At 52.6% G+C, this 19,756-nt stretch overlaps 6 protein-coding genes across 6 annotated transcripts; 2 read left to right on the forward strand and 4 right to left on the reverse strand.

Annotated features, from left to right (window-relative positions):
* Positions 1–556: 556 nt before the first annotated feature.
* Positions 557–1,283, reverse strand: PHACADRAFT_31525 (uncharacterized protein; the record flags this gene model as incomplete). Its single annotated transcript, XM_007399193.1, has 3 exons — positions 557–988; positions 1,050–1,160; positions 1,218–1,283. 3 exons carry the CDS (start codon positions 1,281–1,283, stop codon positions 557–559), a joined length of 609 nt encoding a protein of 202 aa, XP_007399255.1.
* Positions 1,284–1,770: 487 nt separating this feature from the next.
* Positions 1,771–4,549, reverse strand: PHACADRAFT_212335 (uncharacterized protein; the record flags this gene model as incomplete). Its single annotated transcript, XM_007399451.1, has 6 exons — positions 3,289–4,549; positions 3,186–3,234; positions 2,755–3,089; positions 2,566–2,703; positions 2,281–2,483; positions 1,771–2,227 (listed from the first exon to the last, which is right to left on the reverse strand). The coding sequence occupies exons 1-6, from the start codon at positions 3,331–3,333 to the stop codon at positions 1,771–1,773; spliced, it is 1,227 nt and encodes a 408-aa protein (XP_007399513.1). The 5' UTR covers positions 3,334–4,549.
* Positions 4,550–4,645: 96 nt separating this feature from the next.
* On the forward strand, positions 4,646–6,109 carry PHACADRAFT_262010 (uncharacterized protein). The gene is made up of 3 exons (XM_007399452.1): positions 4,646–4,932; positions 4,989–5,455; positions 5,508–6,109. The coding sequence occupies exons 1-3, from the start codon at positions 4,757–4,759 to the stop codon at positions 5,837–5,839; spliced, it is 975 nt and encodes a 324-aa protein (XP_007399514.1). The 5' UTR covers positions 4,646–4,756; the 3' UTR covers positions 5,840–6,109.
* A 257-nt stretch (positions 6,110–6,366) lies between these two features.
* On the reverse strand, positions 6,367–15,000 carry PHACADRAFT_262011 (uncharacterized protein). The gene is made up of 28 exons (XM_007399453.1): positions 14,860–15,000; positions 14,677–14,806; positions 14,079–14,620; positions 13,821–14,022; positions 13,666–13,768; positions 13,420–13,613; positions 13,244–13,359; positions 12,923–13,193; positions 12,627–12,864; positions 12,133–12,577; positions 11,853–12,083; positions 11,183–11,800; positions 11,026–11,129; positions 10,695–10,974; positions 9,901–10,646; positions 9,742–9,852; positions 9,511–9,688; positions 8,993–9,458; positions 8,779–8,942; positions 8,525–8,725; positions 8,320–8,475; positions 7,887–8,268; positions 7,584–7,831; positions 7,175–7,528; positions 6,962–7,124; positions 6,806–6,907; positions 6,580–6,751; positions 6,367–6,518 (listed from the first exon to the last, which is right to left on the reverse strand). Exons 1-28 carry the CDS (start codon positions 14,974–14,976, stop codon positions 6,503–6,505), a joined length of 7,050 nt encoding a protein of 2,349 aa, XP_007399515.1. The 5' UTR covers positions 14,977–15,000; the 3' UTR covers positions 6,367–6,502.
* A 168-nt stretch (positions 15,001–15,168) lies between these two features.
* Positions 15,169–15,757, forward strand: PHACADRAFT_212338 (uncharacterized protein; the record flags this gene model as incomplete). The annotated part of the gene is made up of 5 exons (XM_007399454.1): positions 15,169–15,330; positions 15,380–15,467; positions 15,523–15,603; positions 15,663–15,669; positions 15,721–15,757. The coding sequence occupies exons 1-5, from the start codon at positions 15,223–15,225 to the stop codon at positions 15,755–15,757; spliced, it is 321 nt and encodes a 106-aa protein (XP_007399516.1). The 5' UTR covers positions 15,169–15,222.
* Positions 15,758–15,919: 162 nt separating this feature from the next.
* PHACADRAFT_177131 (uncharacterized protein) lies at positions 15,920–18,972 on the reverse strand. The gene is made up of 14 exons (XM_007399455.1): positions 18,700–18,972; positions 18,452–18,647; positions 18,265–18,399; positions 18,175–18,212; positions 18,088–18,119; positions 17,940–18,032; positions 17,772–17,885; positions 17,648–17,718; positions 17,201–17,594; positions 17,039–17,102; positions 16,817–16,844; positions 16,641–16,761; positions 16,431–16,592; positions 15,920–16,375 (listed from the first exon to the last, which is right to left on the reverse strand). The coding sequence occupies exons 1-14, from the start codon at positions 18,842–18,844 to the stop codon at positions 16,025–16,027; spliced, it is 1,944 nt and encodes a 647-aa protein (XP_007399517.1). The 5' UTR covers positions 18,845–18,972; the 3' UTR covers positions 15,920–16,024.
* Between the last annotated feature and the right edge of the window lie 784 nt (positions 18,973–19,756).

The raw sequence follows: 19,756 nt of genomic DNA on the forward strand, positions 1-19,756 counted from the left end.
GTTGGTCATGGCGGTACAGTAGTCGCGACATGCCCCTCTTAGCGCAATTTGCGACCAGGGTCGTGGAAGCAGTGTTAAATCGCAGCGCGGAACCGGGGGATACACGGTAGTTTTTCTCATACTGTACTACAGCCTCCGGACGGGAAAAACGGGTAGCATATTGAGTACACGGGGCGCACATGTGTCTTTCAACATATGCGCGAACTGTGCGACTTTGTGGACAGCAGGGAGGGGTAGAAAGTAGTGTCTGAAGTCGTCGAATGGCTGACATATGGTGCCTGGGGCGCCGGCGAGAAATGGCTGATGTCTTGTCTAGGTTATCCTCGCAACTTCGAAAGCCGGCGAAGGAGCACAGTGAAGGACCAGTGGCCTGATATATGTAGTGGCACAGAGCCTAACAATGCGTTGCACATATACATATGAGGTAAATATTGTAGGTTTTAAGATACCGCCGCAATAACACTATCGCCCTACTATAAGTAATCCATAAGTATACCCTGAGCTGACTAGGGTGCGCGAACGTCCCGTGACCCCCTTGAACCAAGTTCTAAACGCTCTAGAACTGATGTCGCGGAGGGAGGAAGATACGCAAGAGGATGAGGATGGCAGCTGTTTTCAATACGACAGGACTCGCCGGCACTCTTCCGTAACGCAGTGGCCAGAGTGCGGGGATCCGGCATCCGGGTTGGGCAGCCCAAGGTAGCAGGAAGACAACGTAGATGATAGCGAAAACAGCAAGTAATATGCTTGCCAAGGATATGGCGGGAAGAATAGAGAACTGCGTGATAAATTCTGGATAGCAGCTGAGACCGGAATGAGACGGGATGGTGCCCTCGGAAGTATAGGACATGATGGCAGTGGCGACACTGGACGACCGTAGGTGCGCGTGCTTGGGAATGGCCACTTCAAATATCACAGTGATGGTCGTGTTGTTATAGCACAGAGAGTGGTGCACGAGAAGTAACAAGGCTGCCAACGTTAGAGGGACCTGTACGACGGCCTTCATCGTCCAGATCTGAAAGAGAGAAATGACCAAAATGACCACTTACGAAGGCCAATATGTAGTAGTAGCCAAGGCCCCAATCATTCCTAGTTATCCAGTCGAGCATACGCAGGCAGTCCGCATCGATGCTACCCACTTCAGCACTGAGCTCGCCCGTCTGTACCGTGCGGATACAATTAGAAAACTGTGATGAGTCTACCGAGCAATCGCGTACCTTTGCCGGAGAGCCATGGCGTCCACTATCGTCTCGGGTTTTTCTCGCGCTTTGCAGCTGAGGCATAATAATGACAGAGTGCTACGTGATCTTAAGGGACGAAAAAGGCGCAGAGCAGGGGTGGAGTCACAAATGTGAAGTGGTCTGCCTGTCGTACAGATCTCGTGGCTACGGGTGTTTACCTTGCGACGCTTTTGTACGACCCTGAGATACCATGCTTGGACTGCTGCGCGCCTCGCAGGCTAGGGTCCAGCTGTGCGTGGCGTGAATTCCTTCAAACCTTACGTGGCCGGATGCTGGGAAGTAGGCCTACTAGGAAGGTGAGAGATCAGCGCTCCCGTCAACGAGGGTCATGGGGTCCGATTAGAGTTCGTGCGCGGAAAGCAATATCTGCCACTCACCGTGAACAGACAAGGGTCCTACCACCCTCTGTGCCGGTCGGGAAGAACGAGGCGAGGGCATGCATGCCGCTGGTTAGACGGTGCAGTTCAAGGGATCAGATATCGATCAGATCTTACAATGTGCCTGATGGTAAACAACGTTCGATAATGAATCAATGTTCACACATATTAAACTCTGGGGCGAACATCATCTCGTCGTCCTCTTTCACCATGACCTTCCGTTCATCCATCAGCCCGAGCCTGAATTCTTCGGCTTCCCTCCGTGTCATCAACCAGTCTGCCTGGTCGACAATGCTGTCGAGAAGCTCTGCCGGCAGCTTACCGATCCCTTTCTTCCGGCCAGTCTTGTCAGCGGGCAAGCTCGCAACGATGTCCCGCAAAAGAAAGCGCATCACATCTGGCTGCTGAGGAGGGGCATTGCTGGTTGATGGTCGTGGCTCTTCGAGCGCCGGATCTATGAGGAGGAGCGCGATAATCTTCCGGTGACCGGGCTTAGTTTTGTCGGAGAGCTCGAATGGCTGCACTTGGTACTGGGAACAGTTGGAGAATGCAAGGCATCGGCTCTGTTTCGTTACAACGGAGCCGAGTACTTGAGTCAGGCGATCAACCCTGTCGGAAGCGGGGTAAGCAGCAGGTGCGTGCGAGATAGAGAGGGCACGTACCTCTCGAATCCGTATATAGCTTGCGCAGCCCGCTCGTCATCATGTTCCAGATATCCCGGTTCGTCGACAACCATGCGAAATGCGAGGAGGCTTGTCGAGATGTTCTCTTCGTCGTAATAATTTAGTCCGGTGCTCACGATCGCTTCGTTAATCATGCCTTCGACGTGCCACGAGCCGCAAGGATAGCGCGGCTTCTCAGGAGTCTGTCAAAGTAGAGGACTCTCGGTGAGCTGTAGACGACGCAGAGCCACGCAGACTGATCAGGTGTATATGAGCCAGCTTCACGATAATCTGCAATGTACGATCCTTGAGAATTACCGGGCTCGGCTCCCAGGGGGGAATAAACTCTGGGCGAATTGGTGGCAACTGCAAGGTATGATTTTCGTGATCCCGGTAATCCTCGTCTTCTTCGGCACTACCGCCCTCGGAGTCCGTGTCGTCGTAAGCGTCTTTTGGTATTCATTCGTATCGAACAGTCCGAATCCGTGAAGCAGGGGAAAAGTCGGCTCGGCTTTCCGTCAGGACGCGCTCCCAGAGGGGCACAAAGGAGACCACGAACAGCTCGATTACGGGATTCATCTCACTGTGAATATACGGGTTGAGGTTGTTGATGTATCCAAGCGCCTTAGCGGACTTGCCATCGGGGGAGATGACAAAATCGGTGGGAAGCCAGGAAAAACGGCGCGAGAGAAAGTAGTCCGTCCAGCGACCGTCTACGTTAGCGCAGATACGGGAGGTGGAGGGATTGTATGCATCGAAGACGATAGTACGTTCGTAGACTATGCAGTAGAGCGAAGGGTGTATGAGGTCTAGGACTTGGCCATCAGAGAAGGGATGTCAATCCTTTGCTTCGTTCGATATATCCTCCAATGCCAACACATGTTTGATCAGCTGCTCGCGAACACTTTCGTCAACCAACTCGTCAGATTGCCAGTTGCGGTAGTAGATAGATGGCTGTAACAACCGAGGTATCAGCGTTCTGGTGGAGGGGTCCTTACAAGGACTCACTTCAATGCCGGTTCTCTCGTCACGCCTCGTAGCGTGCCAATCCATTTCGTCGAGCACATATCTGACCTCGGCTTGATTGAGTGGTATTTCACCATGCAGTGGGGGTGCGCCTGTGGCTTCCTCTAGCTATTTGGCACGAATAGCGGGGTCCTGCAATTTTATCCACCAATTCGGCTTCGCGCGAAGGACTGCGAAAAAATATTCATATTGCGCTCGTTTGCCTGAAGCACAAATATCAGAGCCAAACATCGCATGAGTTATTTTCATTGCTCACCGTCAGAGGGCTATCAGTATAGTGACCGCATTGATGGCCAAAGGGATGGCGGTACACATGGGTCATTCGCGAAACGCTGGCACGTTGAGGTCGGTAGACACCCATTGCGCGTGGAGAAGAACAATATGCGGCTTGCAATGCGGATTTATGTAAGGGTATGGGTATGGGCGGATCACTGACGCCTTGGCGGCAAAGCTATGTGAGTCGGTGTCGCGCTCCTGGGTCTAAATCACGCGAAACAAGATGAGGGTCATGGTCAAACCGGAAGAGCACACGGGATACGACCGATACATGTTACGACTTTAGAACCAGCCTTCATAAGCCATCCGCCGCGCGTGAAGTTTGAGGGTAGCCCGCCGTAGGCCGTCAGAACCTATCAAACATTTCTGCGCGACTCGCATCATGCCACCCGTGCATCGCCAAATACACCAGTACGTAAGACAACCACTTGCTGATCATTGCCGCCGCTCAAGTATGGGGTTGGCAGCGCGAGGCTCTAGGAGTTTGTGGACCAAGGCGGTTGGTGGGCACGAAGCTTCTCAACTAAATGGCGATTACTGAGTAATCACTACTTTCTAGCTATAGTAATAATCCACCGCGGAAAGAAAAGCTCTTCAGAACGTTCGAACGCCGCCAGTCTGAATAGTTCGCCGTAGAGCTTACTACGTGTTTGTCATGATATGACGAGTTGATTTGAATAGTTTGCGCAGTCGCTCGTCCAAAAATTGCAGATGGACTGATGCCGGTAATCTCTGGTGTTCTGCCACTGTCTGAGGAGAAGATGTACGGGACAGCCTGTGACTCCAGTCCGAACAAATCTTCAGGCTTCAGATTTGCGCTCTAGCAGGTTTGCTGGAGAGGAGGAGATCGTAAGGGGAACGAGGAATCGCAGCTGAGTGAACGAACAGGACGTTTGGTTCTGAGGTGAGGTGGGTAGAAAATCCTCAAGAGAACGTCAGAGGTGCCAGTGGGAGCGCAAGTGAGTCAAGGGCGGCACCGTTTCGTTATCATATCAGACAAGGTCGTTCAACAGGCGGTGCAAATAGGCGTCTATCTTCTGCGGACCTGCCGCCCATCTTGTCAGGACGACCATCTTGGATTGCCCAGGGGATGTCCCTTTTATTTAATTAAATCAACCATTTAAGCCTTCCTCTTCTCCCCATTTCCTCTCCCCTCTCAACCACATCCATCGCTATGTCCGTCGTCGCAGAAACCGACTACTCGCTTCCCATCTCCACTCTTCTCAAGACAGAGACGGCCGCAGCTCATGAGGAGGCTGAGCATAGCCAGGGAGCTGGGTGGCTCACCCGCGGTGAGCTTGACAAGGACGAGTACATTCGTTTCGTCATGATGCTGTACCACGTCTACGAGTGAGCATCTTGCCTCTCGTGTCACCACTGTGCCCCTTACTGACGACGCCACACAGGACGCTCGAGCAGGGACTCGACCGCCATGCTTCACACCCCGTCCTTGCGCCCATATACAACCCAACCCTCTTTGCGCGCACCCAATCCCTCTCCGCCGACATCTCCCACCTCCTGCAAGTTCCGGAGTCATCGTGGCAGTCACACCCGATGCACGCCCAGCTGACTTCGAACCCGCCCGCGCCTTTCTCGGCCTACACCGCTCGCCTCCGAAAGCTTGGAGAGTCGCAGCCCGACGCACTCCTCGCTCACGCTTATGTCCGGTACCTGGGAGACCTCAGTGGAGGGCAGTTCATCAAGCGTAGGATCGCCAAGGCGTACGGGCTTGAGGACGGCGACGGTCTCTCCTTCTACGACTTCAAGCAGCTCGGTGGAAACGCGTCGGGAACTATCGGAGACATGAAGAAGATCAAGGAATGGTACCGTGACGGTATGGACAAAGGCGTTGGTAACGACCCTGCACTAAAGGGTACGTTTTCGAAAATTGGTTACCTGAACGTTTGACTCATCACTCCCCGCAGCCCGGATCATAGATGAAGCACAAATCGCTTTCCAACTTAACACTGGCCTCTTCACCGCTCTCCGATCTCCGAAGGTCTTTATTAGCCAACCGACGCCTGCGGCTCTGGGCGATCCAGTAACTCCTGACTCGGACTCGCCGCCAAGCACTCCATTGCTGTCCATGAAGTCCGTAGAGGCAATGCAGGCCACGAGCGGCTTCTCAATGTCCTCCGTCGCCGCCTTCCTCCTCGCTCTCTGCCTTGCGCAGCTCCTTATTGTCTTCGGCGGACTCCCAGGCAAGCTCGAAGCGGTTTTGCACAGCCTGGCCAGTCTATTCTCCGCGTCTTCGTAATCCATACACACTTCCGACTATGCACTGCCGCGATGACACTTTCCGAACAGGTAGTCTCAGAGGACACGCTTACACCTCGTGTCAAACTGTTTGCGCCACTTATTGATACCAGCACGTCATGATGTCCCTTACCCGCAATGAAGGACTCCAATTGACAGGACCGCAGCATACAATTACTAATCTTGGCCTCTGCTTCTTTTGTACAGCTAGCATCGTAGTCTCTTGTATATATACATGCATGCAATGTACTATTGAACATAGTTACGATTGCTTACTTTTTGCCATGGACAGCTCTTGCTGCATTATGAACAAATTCGGCAGGTCCACAGGATAGCTGTTAAGGCGGTGATAATGGCGCAGTCGAGTGTCAACCAGAGAAGAGCGCATCGCACATGTCCGATGACCGAGCAGGGCTAGACGCCATGACGTGATTAGCCCGAACGAATTTGGCCTCTCGGCGATGCACGCTTTTGGCCCGTGTCGGAACATGCAGGAAACCAATACAAATATGTCTATGATCATGTTTTAGGAAGTCTATCCTACAATCGAGAACAACATTGTATATGTGATGAAAGGAAGTGCCTAGTTCTACTGTACAGAAGTACTTGAAGACGAGATAATTGAAGCAAATTACAGATGAGAATGGAGAGAATATCACGTTGATCACCAGAATGCACACCTAGGAGACGCGGGACTATGAGCAACCCGTCGGGAATGAACCGTAACGCAGGAAGACATACCAGCCGGAGAAGCATTGACAGAGGTTTTCTAATGAGGTCGCCTGTATGATGAGTTTGTCGACTTGTGCTTGTACCGAGAGCACCTCGTCCGGGTTGAAGTCGCGACCAGTGAGCTTGTGCTGCACACGGTTGTACACCGCGAGTGCACGCTCATTTCGGATCTCCTGCGCCTCTGTTATAATTCTTCAGTACGTGCCCGGCGTTCACACCATGCATCATCACTGACCGTTGAAAATGTCATTCTCGTCTGGCCGCATGCGGCGGTGAGCGCCTCCACCACCTTCTGCGGCCGAGCCTACCAGATCTACGTTACGGTCTGGATTCATGACTACGACGTTCGGCCATCAGTCATCACCCGCGGAATATCGCTAGAGGAGCTTACGTTCAGCGCGACGGCCGTCACCATCATGTTGGATAAGCCTCCATGTGATCAACGGATCATACACGAAAGCTTCCAGCACAGCCATCAAGGACTCTTTGTTATCGCGCAGGACCTTCATGCTGATCTCGCAGGTTATCCGGAAGCTTCCTTCAATACCGCTGACCTGCGCAGATAATCAGCTGGACCTCGTGTCTGACGACGGATAATACACACCTCCATTGCGTGCGTGAGCATCCTCGTCAACCGGAAGGGAATCTTCTCGGGATACTTCTCGCGGTGCATCGCTACCTCGAAACAGTCGCCGAAGTCGATATGGACGACCTTGCCTGTACTCCGCTGGAACAAAAAGTTCGACGGATGACGGTCACCCAGACCCAAGATGTGTCCGACCATACTGTTGACCGCAAGCGAGCGCGTGTATGTCGCCCGACGTTCGAGCCAGTGCTCAGAGTTTGCGCTCTTGAGCCAGAGGACCCGGTAAAGATCCTGACCGGTCGTGTTTTCCAAAGCGTACTCGAATACCTCGACTTTCTGCAGGAGGATTAGATCTTCGTAGTTGGGTGCCATCTGTAAAGGTGACTACTCAGGTGAATGCCTCAAACGAATGAGAAGGTAAACCAACCTGGAGCATCAGACGACGCTCGATATCGATAAGGACCTTGCGAGAATCACGGTACTCTTTGACGAGGATGTGTAGCGTGTCGCTGTCGTTGACCCATCCCAACAAACCAGCTTGTGGAGCAAGCGGAATGACTGAGAAACTTTGAATGTGCAATCGCCTCTTGAAGCAGTCAACGTCCTCATACAAAAGGTTGTTGACGAGACTGAACAATTGCATGACACGCTCATCCTGTCGGAGATCCTCATGTCCTGAGGTAAGGTGTTAGATGCTTCTCAGGAATGGTTATGAGACTAGGGGACACACCCTTCAGAACGAAGTGGTAGTCCTTACAATCACTACCCTTGATTGCCAGCCTTCGGGGCCGTTGTTTCGACGGAATGACTGTCAGCTTAGGGACGAAGCTCGCGATCGTGACAATAGGCTTGCCAGCCTGATAGGTTCCTGGCACCGCTAATTGAAGGTTCCGCGCCTTCAGAAGCTCGGGCGAAACGAACTGCAAGTCGAGCGTCGTGAGAGTCTCAAGCTGCTTCTTGATCCTAGTGAAGACACCATAGTAGATCTCCCACGCCTTCTCCAAATCGCGCACTTCTCCATAGATACGGTAACGCCTACAGGCTTCGCGGGCCTCGTGGAGATCTCTGCCGAAGACCTGGGCAAAGGACGTCTCGCGAGCAGTTTTTGGTCCCTGTAACAGCGTGAGAAAATTCCCGGTGGAGCAGAAACTCGTCGCACTTACAGCCTCCACCATAATGTGCAGGGGCTCGAGATGCGCAATCATACCGTCAGGGTTGTGATCGTTGAAGTAGTAGCGAGACGCTTCCTCGAGGCCTTCAAACCATTGTTCATGCCACAGTATCGCGACTCGAATTAGCTCTCGGCTGACAATGAGTGCCTGAGGGACGGTCAGAGGCATAGCCGCTTTGATCTAAGATAACACATACCTGCTCAACGATGGTGGGACTGTGTTCACGCATGCGGTCCATGATATTCAAGGCAGCTGTATGGCGAAGAGCACTGTTGGACTTCGATGCGACAGTCAGAGGATATATGAGAGCCTGAGGGTGATGCCGGCCGACATCCGATAATAGGTTGTTGATATTGCGACGGATGTTCGCATTAGGCATCTGGATACGAGCGATAATCTGGAGCAGCGTCACTATTGTCCGAGAATGCGTGGTAAAAACTGCACTCTTACCTGAGGAATGACTTCGAGCCAGGTATCAATCTCGACATCTGTGAACCCGCTTGCCATAGCATGGCTGACGTCGTCATGAGCGCCGTACTTGAACCACATGGTCAGCAGTCTCAGGGTATCTTGCAGAGCGTTCGTCCGCTGCAGAGCGATTGATCGGAAGAATCCTGGAGAAATAATGAGCGCCTATTATAAGTCAACCTTGCAACGCACTCACCTTCCACAGCTTGCACTATGTGTACAGCGAGATCGTCGCCTGGTATATCCGCCCTGTCCTCTGTGAGAGATTCCAAGTATCCGACGACTTCGAAGTTGGCCAACGCCCATGTATGCCATGCTTTATACCATTTCGAATCGTAGTGAGTGGCCAGCCAGTAAGAGTGCAAGACTTCCTTGATGGGCCGCTCGTCCCAGTCTCGATGGAGGGCAACTTGCCATTGACCCTGCTTGAAGTAGCATCGCGCGAGAAGACGCGAGAGGTCTTCAAGCTTACTCTTCTGAACGGAGCTTGAAGGGCGCTCGGTCTCCGGTACAAGATCTCTCGCCAAACTTGTAGTGAATTTGAAGAGGTATCTCAAGCTCTCTTCATGCTGGCCATTCGCCCACAAGAACTTCAAGTGCGCATATACTACATGCGGTGGTACGCGCACTCCTTGAGGATCGTTGCGATATTGGGCCTGCAGCTGATTGAACCCATGAGTTACCCAGCTCCTGTACTAAGTAGGAATGGCTTACCCGTTCAGGGGACATCAATGAGTCCAGTGCCTTCTCCGCCAAGAACATACGGTCGTTCTTTCTGCAGAGGTTAGCAAATCTGATCCAGGTGACAGAGTCATCGTTGGGGTTAAGGACTAAGGAGCGAACTTGGAGGACACGCTGCCAAACCTCGACATCCGGTTGACATCCTTGGAGTCTGGACCGCTACTAGTCAGGATCCAAGATCCTAACAAGAACAGGTAAACTGACCGTTTCATCCATGTACGACGTATCGACTGCTGGCGGTCTGGTTGATCCGCATTTTGCTTGTAAAGAATAATCTCTTCGAGCTCGGAGAGCATCTGGGCACGAACCATTGTGCTGCAACCCTGTCAGTATGGAGAAAAACTAGCAAGAGAAGGGGCTCACTTGTAAGCTCTGCCATAGCTTTCGCCCGCTAGTGACGACAGCTCTGGGTCGAGCATATCGCGAGCCTTAGCAATCTGCGCCATAGCCTTCGCAAATTGATTCTGATGCACCGCCAGGATGGCGCGGTAGAAGGGTCTGTCGGCAGAGTCAGGCTTCATAGTCGCGATGTAATCATCCATAGCGTCCCAATCCGTCAAGGACCATGCGGCGGCGGCCGCCAGTGGGGCCATCTCGCGGCGGTCCTCGTGCGTGGCCTCAGACCAGTGCTCTTCGATACTCTGCATAAGCTGATCCCACTCGCCAAGGGCGTGCAGACATTTCATCCTGCCGAGCGTGACCTCTGGTGAATCAGGGTCCTCCAAGGCCTTCCGCTCGTAGGTCTGCAATGCTTCTTGCCACCTTCCAAGTCGCTCATACCACTCCTCGTGCTTGCTGACGTCGTACTGCTCGCGAGCGATAAGGAGTGTGCCCCAAGCAGCGTCGTACTGCTGCAGCTTCGAGTTGATGCTGATGAGGGACTCGATGATGCTGGGGGACGTTTCGGTAAAGAACTCGAGCTCCTTGTAGTGCAGTGCCTTTGCATAGGCATGGAACCTCATGGCATACTCTCCGAGAGTGCTGTTGCTGATAGGCAATGCCTTCTCCTCGTGCTCCATGAACTCAGCGAGATCGAGCAAGCGGTGTACCAAATCGGGAGGTGCAAGAGGGTCCGTGATAGCAGTCTCTAGTGAGCGAACAAGATCTTCCTGCAACGATGGTCAGATACATCCAAGTTTAAGCAGTTATGGGCGTGCCTGGTACTGGTTATACAATTCTCCCCAACATGAAAGGAAGGCGGCGTTAAATAGCTCCTTTGCGAGTGGAGTGTGAACGTCAACCAAACTCATGCACGCGCGCAAAGCATGCGACGGCGACTCTCGCATGAACTCCACAGACAGGCGCTGCATCCATTCGATCCAGTCCTCTCGAGTAGCGACCTGAGACACGTCCCAAGCCTGCTTGAGATGCTGCTGATTGACTACCATCTTCGTTGCTTCAGCGGGAGGCGAATACTCCGGAACCTTGTTACTTTCGCTGCGGCTTCGGTTAGTATGGTCGGTAACCTGAAAGACAGGAGGTACATACAGCAAGTCCAGCGCGCCAGCATCTTGCGGCAGGTGCTCGCCGTTGAGAAGCTTCGTTACGAGGTTTTCGTACCGGATGTGGTTCATGGGGTGCTTCGCTAGCGTCTGTTGCAAGCCCGTCAGCCTGGGACGCCTTTGCTAACTAACTGGAGGCTTACCTTGTTGATGGTGGGTACAAAGACTGCAAAGTCCGACCCCAGTTGCAGCATAAGCGCACAGAGACAATCTACTGCGGCCTGTCGCAATTCGTTGAAAGGCTGACCCAAGACCCTGACCAGAGGGTGTATAATGCGCGACGCATGATCAGAGAAGTTCACGCGGCGAGTGAGCCCTTCAATGGTCTGAATCGCCCTCTTCCGCAGGGGCAAAGGTCCATCCGGCCGCTCGCAAGTCTTTACAAGAATTGGAACGACAAGCTGAAGGTAATCCTCGATGTTTGCACCGAATGTGAGGAGTGCGTCAAAGACCTTCATCTGCGTGTTCGAAACCTTCTCGGTCATGTCGAAATCAAATACCTTCAGCAGCAATGGTAAGACATTCGGCAGGAACGGTTTGAATTCGGCATCGAGCGCTTTGCCCAGAGCCTCAACCAGCGAAGCAAGCGGCAGCTGCAGGGGTTGGTTCTCCCATAGTTCGCTGATCAGTTCGAAGATGTCAATGGTGTACTTTCTGACATGTGTCTTGATGATGCCGACAAGGATAGTAAGCTGCTCCAAGTGAAAAACTTGCACGCGGGCAGCAGAGGTTCGCGCGACCTCAGCGAAAGCTGGAATAATCTGAAAGTGAAAGTGAGTCGCAAGGTCGTACTGAATGTCTGCCAATACTTACTTGAGGAAGGAAGGACACGCACTTCAGTCCCTGGGTCTTGAAGATGGACATGATCGCCTCAATGACCTTATGATGCTGGGAGCTCAGGGACTGGTCCTTTAAGATACTGAGCAAGGCACTAATCGCGACCGTCTGGTAGTAATCGTCCGGGTTCTGAATGGTGCGGGGTACAGAAATTTGGGTTGCTGCGAGCTCATTCGCGGCTGCGGCTGCCTCGTCTTCCGGTTTGCTCTGCACAAAAGATCAGTTATTAGCTGTCAGAGTGATCGAAGAGTCTTACTCGTCGCTTGTAGGGATCCAATGCACCCAAAATACCGAGTACTTTGATAACTTCGCGACGCACAGCCTGCGTCGGCTCTGTCCGGAGAATCCTACTCAATATCTGTAGTAACTGGTGATGTTCGATTAGTGGCTGAATGACGTATCCCGTGCTTGAGCAGACTTGGCCAAGTGTATGGAGCGCAGCATCCCGCTTCACCAAGGTAGGATCCACAAGACTCGCCATGATAACACCCATGAGGTCCGGAACGTGAGGCATCACCGCTTCGCCACCAATGCAAGATAGCTCGCCGAGGGCCATGAGCACATTCGCGGATACGGTTGGGTTTGGGTCGTTAGCTTTGGGCAGCAAAACCCGTAGCATGGGTATCGCATACTGCTTGATCAGTCGCTGGGTGGCATTAATGAGCAGGGCGAGAATGCGGGTGCACTCCTCGCGATTGCGGCTATCAAACGAGTCAACAGCGTTTATCTCGTACACTGGGTATCACGTACACAGTATTCGAGTACTCAAGTTCTGTTAGTAGCTGAATGAGCATCTTCCTGAGGGACGGCATGACATAGGCCGGATTGTGTAAGGCAAGCCGACCGATGAGACCAACAGCAGTCAGCCTGTTTTCGAAAACCTCATCGTTCAGCGCGATGAACAACGAGCGCACATTCTCCGCTTGCGAGAGGTGTTTGTCGAACCGTTCGGAGAGCGAAGACAGAACTACCTGACGGATCTTGGGGTCTTTTCATGATTATTAGATACCGCCAACGGAAGTATGACATGCAAGATATGTAGTTACCTGGATCGGCGACCGCAACAGTCAGCAGCTTGTCAATGACACCGCTGACGATCTCGATGGAGTGATTGCTGGCCTGGTAGCAAATAGGATCGCGACTCAAGATACGGCAACACGTCGTGGCCGCAGCCTGTCTAACACCAGGATGGTCATCCTCAAACGGCAGAACGTCTTCGTTCAAGAATTCGCTGAGCGCGTGTCCGCTGAAGTCAAACGTCCCTAGAGTATCCAAAGCAAGGATTAGTATATCTGGGGTTCTCGAAACTTGAACGCCCTGTTCTCAGGGTTAGTAGTACTTATCGTTAAGTAAGACAGTATATTTACCTCCGGGATGCTATTATCGCGCGATGCTGAATCCCCTCGAAGAAGAGCAGGGGGAGCACCTAGCGGCTTGTATGGCTGGCTGCTCAGGATATTCGACAAGAGAGTGAGGAGACGTTCTATCGTGCGAAAATACATCTGCCCAAGAGCACTTGGCGCATAAAATAGTAAGGCCTTACCTTGGATTGTCTTCAGCAATGGTGGGATATGGCGAGCAATGGCGACCAGCGCTTCTCGGAGAGATTCGCTCAGCCCGTAGGCGAACATGAGGTCCAGTTGGTCGTGCAGCAGCTTCGTCAAGTTTGGTCCTACGGCAGAGGCGAGCATGCCGATGCATTGGAAGATAGGCTCTTCGGACGGCGCATTTTTCCTCCTGTGCAGACCGCTTAACAGCTGCGCAAAGATAGCTTAGAAAAGGGACTGACCCTCTCATCTGCAACCCTTGCTTAATATGATGCATGATAGAGTCCAAAAACGGCTTCATCTCGCTTCCCACAGCAGACGCCACATGGCCGATAGCAATAAATGCTGTATAAACCAATCAAGAAATGTAGATCGGATAGAAATTGGCCGTATTCACCTACTGAACGCTCTGCTGGCTTCTCTAGTTGTGCCAACAGATGCGCCATGGCCTTATGCAGATGATGTTCAGTAAACGTTTGCGTGTCGTACATAGCGAGCGTCGGGATGAGCGTGATGACCATCTTTCGGACCTGAGGGTCGCGATGCGTCCTGAAGTTCATGATCTGTTCTGCAGCATCCTGAACGTTGTTCTTCATAAACTGGAAAATAATCGGAGACGTGAGCATCGACTAACAATGGAAAGTGGCAAGCTGACCATGCCTCCGTGTAACAGCAATTCGCGGTATGTTAACAGAGATCCATGAATAACCTCTGGCTGTGGCGATTTCAAGCCATTCTGAGCGTCCTGCAGTGTCTTAAAGAGAAACGGGCTCCGAGTCTGACGTTCCCTCTGCGCGATGATCTCCAGACATGCTGCCAAGAGCTCTGCTGCGCTTTCTCTGACGATGATCCGGGAATCCCGAAGAGGTATAAGGATGTGTGCGAAGACGAGGTCGATGTGGGGATGGAAGTATGTGGGACTGTTGCGAGCAAGTTCCTTGAGAATGAGCACACCTGCGTATCGCCCCGCTTCGCTCTTATCAAAGAGTTCGATAGCTGCCGGAACTTCAAAGTCCATGAAGCGCTCTCCAAACGCTGCGCCACCAACTTCAGCAATTCGACCAAGGGTTTTGGACGCCGCTAACATGACGTTGATATCGGGGTTGGGCAAGAGGTACTTGACATAGTTGTAGAAGCGGAACAGGTTACGCTTTGACTCAATGTTGCCGTCAGCAGCTTCAGAGTTTAGTAGATGGTCTAAAAGAGTGCTTAACGTGAGCCCAGAACGGCAGAAAAGATCGCTGAGCACACACCAATAGCCAGTACGCCTCCCAGCTTCTCTACGTTTGTCTGACTGTGCACGAGCTCGGAGAGCCTGCTTACGGTCTCGTCCCATAATTTGGCTGCCAAATCTGACGACAAGTCCGGCACTGTGCCCGATACCTAAGACAACACGTAAGTTTGGCTGATGTATGTGAAAGCAGTCTTGTGCGTACATATCGCTGTAGTTCGATGGCAGATTGCAACCGGACTTCGTGGTTTTTGTCTTTAAGGCCAGTAAAGATCCTGTCGAGGACTTCTGCCTGAGAGGCCAACGTAGCAGGGGCTGCCATGTTGGCTGGAGTGGTCACCACAAGTGTGGGGGAAGACGGGTACGGACGAGCAGGCGGACGTAGCTGCCTCTATTGAGAAAGCGTCAGTATTGGGAGCCAATCAGATGCTTTCGGCAAATCCCCGAAGTCGGGGAGCGTCCCGCACGAAATCTTGACTGTCGGCTTGCATTTGTCCTTCACCGCCCACCGTATGTTCCACTCGATATTCTAGAGAGCTACACTTTAATCTCTCGATTTTGTTAGAAAATGCTGTTTTGCCCGAGCTGCGCAAACCTGCTCGTCATCTCCACTGAAACTGGCTACAATAAGTGGGCATGCAATACCTGCGCGTATGAGTTCCCCATAACAAAACAGGTGAGCAAGCAAAGCCCGCTAAAATATGAAGAAGCTCATGGCTTCTCAGATGACGTCAAGGACGCGTCTAGAGAGGAAGCAGGTCGACGACGTGCTTGGTGGGGATGACATGTGGAAGCATGCCGATTCCACGGCGGGTACGTACTTTACTTGCCCACTCCAGACACTCTAACAAATGCTCTGCATCTGCAGCATCATGTCCAAAATGTGACCACGGCCGCGCGTATTTCTACATGCTACAGATTCGTTCTGCTGACGAACCCATGACGACGTGTACGTCCTCTCGGTTTCGTCGTTCTCTGCATAGTCTGACAAAGAGCTATCGTCTTTAGTCTTCCGGTGCGTACGCGAGACGTGCCCTTTCCGCCATGTCTGACATGTCTTATTCAGCTGCGCGGCCTGCGGGCACCAATGGCGAGAAAACTAGACTCTCCGTGGAACGACGGCATATACCCAGGCTACTAGATCATTGTGTTCCACTGTATCGTTAGCTGGCTACGGTAAGTTATATCTTGGGCTTGTCGAACTATGTTCCGCCGCAGACAACCGGAATGTGTCCAACCAAGGGGGCAAGATGACTGAGATTCTTGTCGCAGATGGCGCTCTACTGACAAGTAAATATTCTATCGTCAAGCATTCTATTGTCCTTCTCTGCGTCACCGGGAGCAAACTTCGCGCGAACTCTGTCGACCATTCAGAAAATTTCGTCCAGCAGCCGCGCCATAGCTATCGCGAACACGACGAAGCCCGCGTGCTTGGGATGCACCGACGACATGGTGCCAGACGTAGCAGTCGGCTTGATGGCGTTGGTCCCGGTGACAGAGACCTGGCCGACGTGGCTCTCAAACGCAGCAACGGTCGCGCTGGGCCAGATCGTGCTGCCCTGCGTTGTGGTCGAACCGTAGTCGATCGCGAGCTGCCCGGGGATCGCAGTCTGCTGGAGAGTCGGGTTCTCGTCGCCGATGACGCTCGTGGTGTTGCCGCTCGAGACAACGAGGCCTGTTTGGTTGTTGCCGAGGATGAACTCGCGGAGGAAGGTGTAGGCCTGCGCAGATTACTCTCAGCAATATAGCTTAGATGCGTATGAGTGACACATGTACCGATACCGGCTGGTCCCCTGGCACTTCGTGACCGGCCCCATAGAATAAGGCATACGTCCAGTTGCGTTCTTGGTGAACGATACCCGCCCAGTCTCCGTCGTCGTTGAACCATGGCGTGCTCGGCTTGCGAGTGAAGCCTTGCGTGCCACCAAAGGTCGTGTTCTGCGCCCTATGTTAGCTCTACTTGCGATGGTCCGACGAATCACCTACCTGGATGGTGACTTCTGTGCCGAAGTGGGGCGAGATGCTATCGTCATTGCCCACATACGTGACAATGCGGATTCCGTGCCGAGTTGCGTTGGTCGCTAACTCGGTGAAGAACGTCATTGGTCTAACACAGAGTGAGCAAGATGAGCCGGACTTCTTGAGTGTTAGAGGATACTCACTCGGGACTTGGGTCTATTCCTCCAACTTCTGGTGATTGCACAAGGTCGATGGACGTCTCACAAATTGGTAGCGGTAAGAGTACTCACGTGAGTCCCAAGGATAATCAATAGACCTTGACCATTCGACGTTCTGGGGCGCATGCAAAGCTTTGACAACCTGAGAGTCTGCGTTGAGGCGCACGATTTAAGTAGACAAAAAGGTGAAGAAACTAAGCTGCTGACTGGTGAAGAAGAAGGTAGGATCGTCGGGAGCCTCGGGGTCAAGAGAATCGGGTACATCAAAAGTCTAAAAGAGATCAGTCACTCGGTTAGTTTTGACTTAGAGGAAGACTTACGTCAACCTCCCCGTATGTTGCTGCCCACGTCCAGTCAACGCCGCGCCACGGAGCAGAAGAAAAGCCGCTTACACCACGGGAACGTGTAATTCAGTGCGTAGTCGAGCATCTCGTCCCAAACATCGCATCCGTAATACGAGCTGATCCCAGAGGAGTTCGTGGCGTCCGTCGTCCACGCAGCACGCTTGCGAAGCCTCTCGTGAAACGGCTGCGCAGGCTCACCGGAAGCCCGGCGCTCGGAGTACCGATGCGCAACTTCAGCAGCAAAGCTGCGGTTCGCCAGCCGGGAATTCTTCCCCCTAGTCTTCTCCTTGTCATCGTCGTTATCAGGCTGTGTCTGATTTTGCAACGTAGGTTCTGTGCCCGGATTAAGATTGACCGGAGCGAGGATGCCACCCATCTGTGGATACGTCAAGTTGATGTCGAGCCCACAAAGGTGTGATCTAGCGGACAGGACGTCAGAATGAGAGGAATGGTATCGCGGTCATGCACTTACTGCTGCTTGAAGTAGTCGTACACGTTAGTGTCGTAGCCAATCAACTGGGGGTAGGTTTCGATGAGGGTCAGCTGCAGAAGCAAGAGTCAGACGGCATGCACTACACAAGGTCAAGTACTCGTACAGTCGGCATGACTTTGAACTCGGCATTGGAACCGAACGCCGGGTTCCCAACCACCATCGTCGATAGCTGTACTGGGGGGTTTGGCATCGAGAAGAGAGTCTTCACTATGTACGGCTGACATGCGGGTCGTTGGTCAACGGGAAAGCGCACAAAGTGAGAGCGACATACGATGTAACGGCCAGCGTAGCTCTCTCCAGTGAGATAGAAAGGGCGTGTAGCTAAACTCGGGAAGACCTTGACCAGATTGTCCAAGAAGCCGATCTACATCCCACACTGTCAGTGACGAATATTCAACGCGAAAGTAGATGTGACTAACGAAGTCAACTCCAACTTGGTCCTCATCAGCGGCTGGGAAAGATATGTCGGTACCTTGAAAGAGGAGTAGATATGAAGAGTGCCGTACCATATCCATTAGAGTCGGCAGTCGCGAATCCAACACCGCTGGTCCACCAATCTTCAGTCAAATTTTGCCAAGATTAGGGCTGACACCTACACAGGCTGGTCCACCCAGATGTAGTCGACCAAGTTGCTCCAAGCGTACTTGTTTTGGACAAGCTTCTGAGTGCCAGGCTGTACTTGGATAGGACCATTCTCAGTCATGAGTCCCAGCATGCTTGACGTTCCAGGTCTGAAGAGAATAAATTAGGTACTTTTGGAGTAGACAGAAGAAGCAAACTTACCCACCCTGCAGCCAGATAGCCCACGGCGTATCGCCATTTTCTCCGGCGGCAGCAGTCAACGACTCCTTCTGGTGCTCGAACGCCCAAAAGAACAGCGTGTCGTTTGCGTGACCCTCACGTTGTACTGCAATATTTCCCGCATAGCTGTTGGGTAGCGTGAAGTCTACACCAGACAAAGAGTCCGCGACCTGGAAGTCTAAGTGAAGGGTAAATTCCGATGAATGCTATGGAGTCGTATGTAGACTCACAAGACTGCCACTGTGAACTGTAATCTCCCTTCGGTTCGCCATAATCGTGAGGAGACGTTGACGGAGGGCCACCTAGAGTTTGAGCGCGGCAGCAGGCCACCAGCAGTGGAAACAGCAGCATTGAGGCAGGGTGATAGTTTAGCATGGCCGGAGGGGGAGCGTAAGAGAGCGGAATCTCAGGCAAACTGGGTTTTGAACGCGGAGAGCAGTGGCTGACAAGTACGCAGAGCCTAGCCGAAGGACAGGACGACTTTGAATGGAGTAGTAATTGTCAGCCGCACCAGCCACCGCGAAATCCGCGACGGAAGAGCCGTCATGAAATGGATGATAGTTCTGACACAGCGCATTTTTTGCACTCCGTGAACGAATGACCGGATGATCCAAAGCGGGAACTGTGGAGTATGACATGGAATGAGTGCTGTCGATATGATCTGCCAGTCTTCTCAGGTGCCCAAACGAGGAGACATGCAGAGGATAAACAGGGGGCTGTGGACTATTCAGTACTGATATCTGAGTGCTGAAGATGAAGGTAATTGTTGGGATCTAAGATGTCTTCGTTGTAGGAGATAGCTGGGACAGACTACCGGGGATGGGAACGCTGCACGAGTGCTGCCGGGGACTGCGATTCAGCAAAGCAAATGGAACGTGCCAGCACATAGGTAGTTTGATATTGGGAGGTGCTCGAGCTACACACATCCAAGTTGGTCGTAAAGATAAACCGTCAGCCTGAGGCTACAGCGCTAGCGGAAACTTTGAAGTTAGGCTTGACTTAGGCGCATATAGAAATTTGAAACACCGGGACATCCCGCGCCACAACTCCGTTGCCTCAAGACCCGTACTTGGCCAGGCTGCTCCCGCCACTGCCGCGCAGACTCAGACTTGAAGTCTACTGAGGCCTGGGTGCTCAACAACTCCCAAAGCTAGCTTCAGCTTCAGCTGTAATCAATGCTCGGCGCTCATCAATAGCGCCGCGGCTTGAAGCAACCGTATGGGTACGTCCTCAAGTTAGGTTGCCTTTTGACGTTCCTTCGTCTCATCTGACACGAGAATACACATA

This window comes from Phanerochaete carnosa (genome assembly GCF_000300595.1).
Source record: "Phanerochaete carnosa HHB-10118-sp unplaced genomic scaffold PHACAscaffold_9, whole genome shotgun sequence".
Classification (NCBI taxonomy): domain Eukaryota; kingdom Fungi; phylum Basidiomycota; class Agaricomycetes; order Polyporales; family Phanerochaetaceae; genus Phanerochaete; species Phanerochaete carnosa.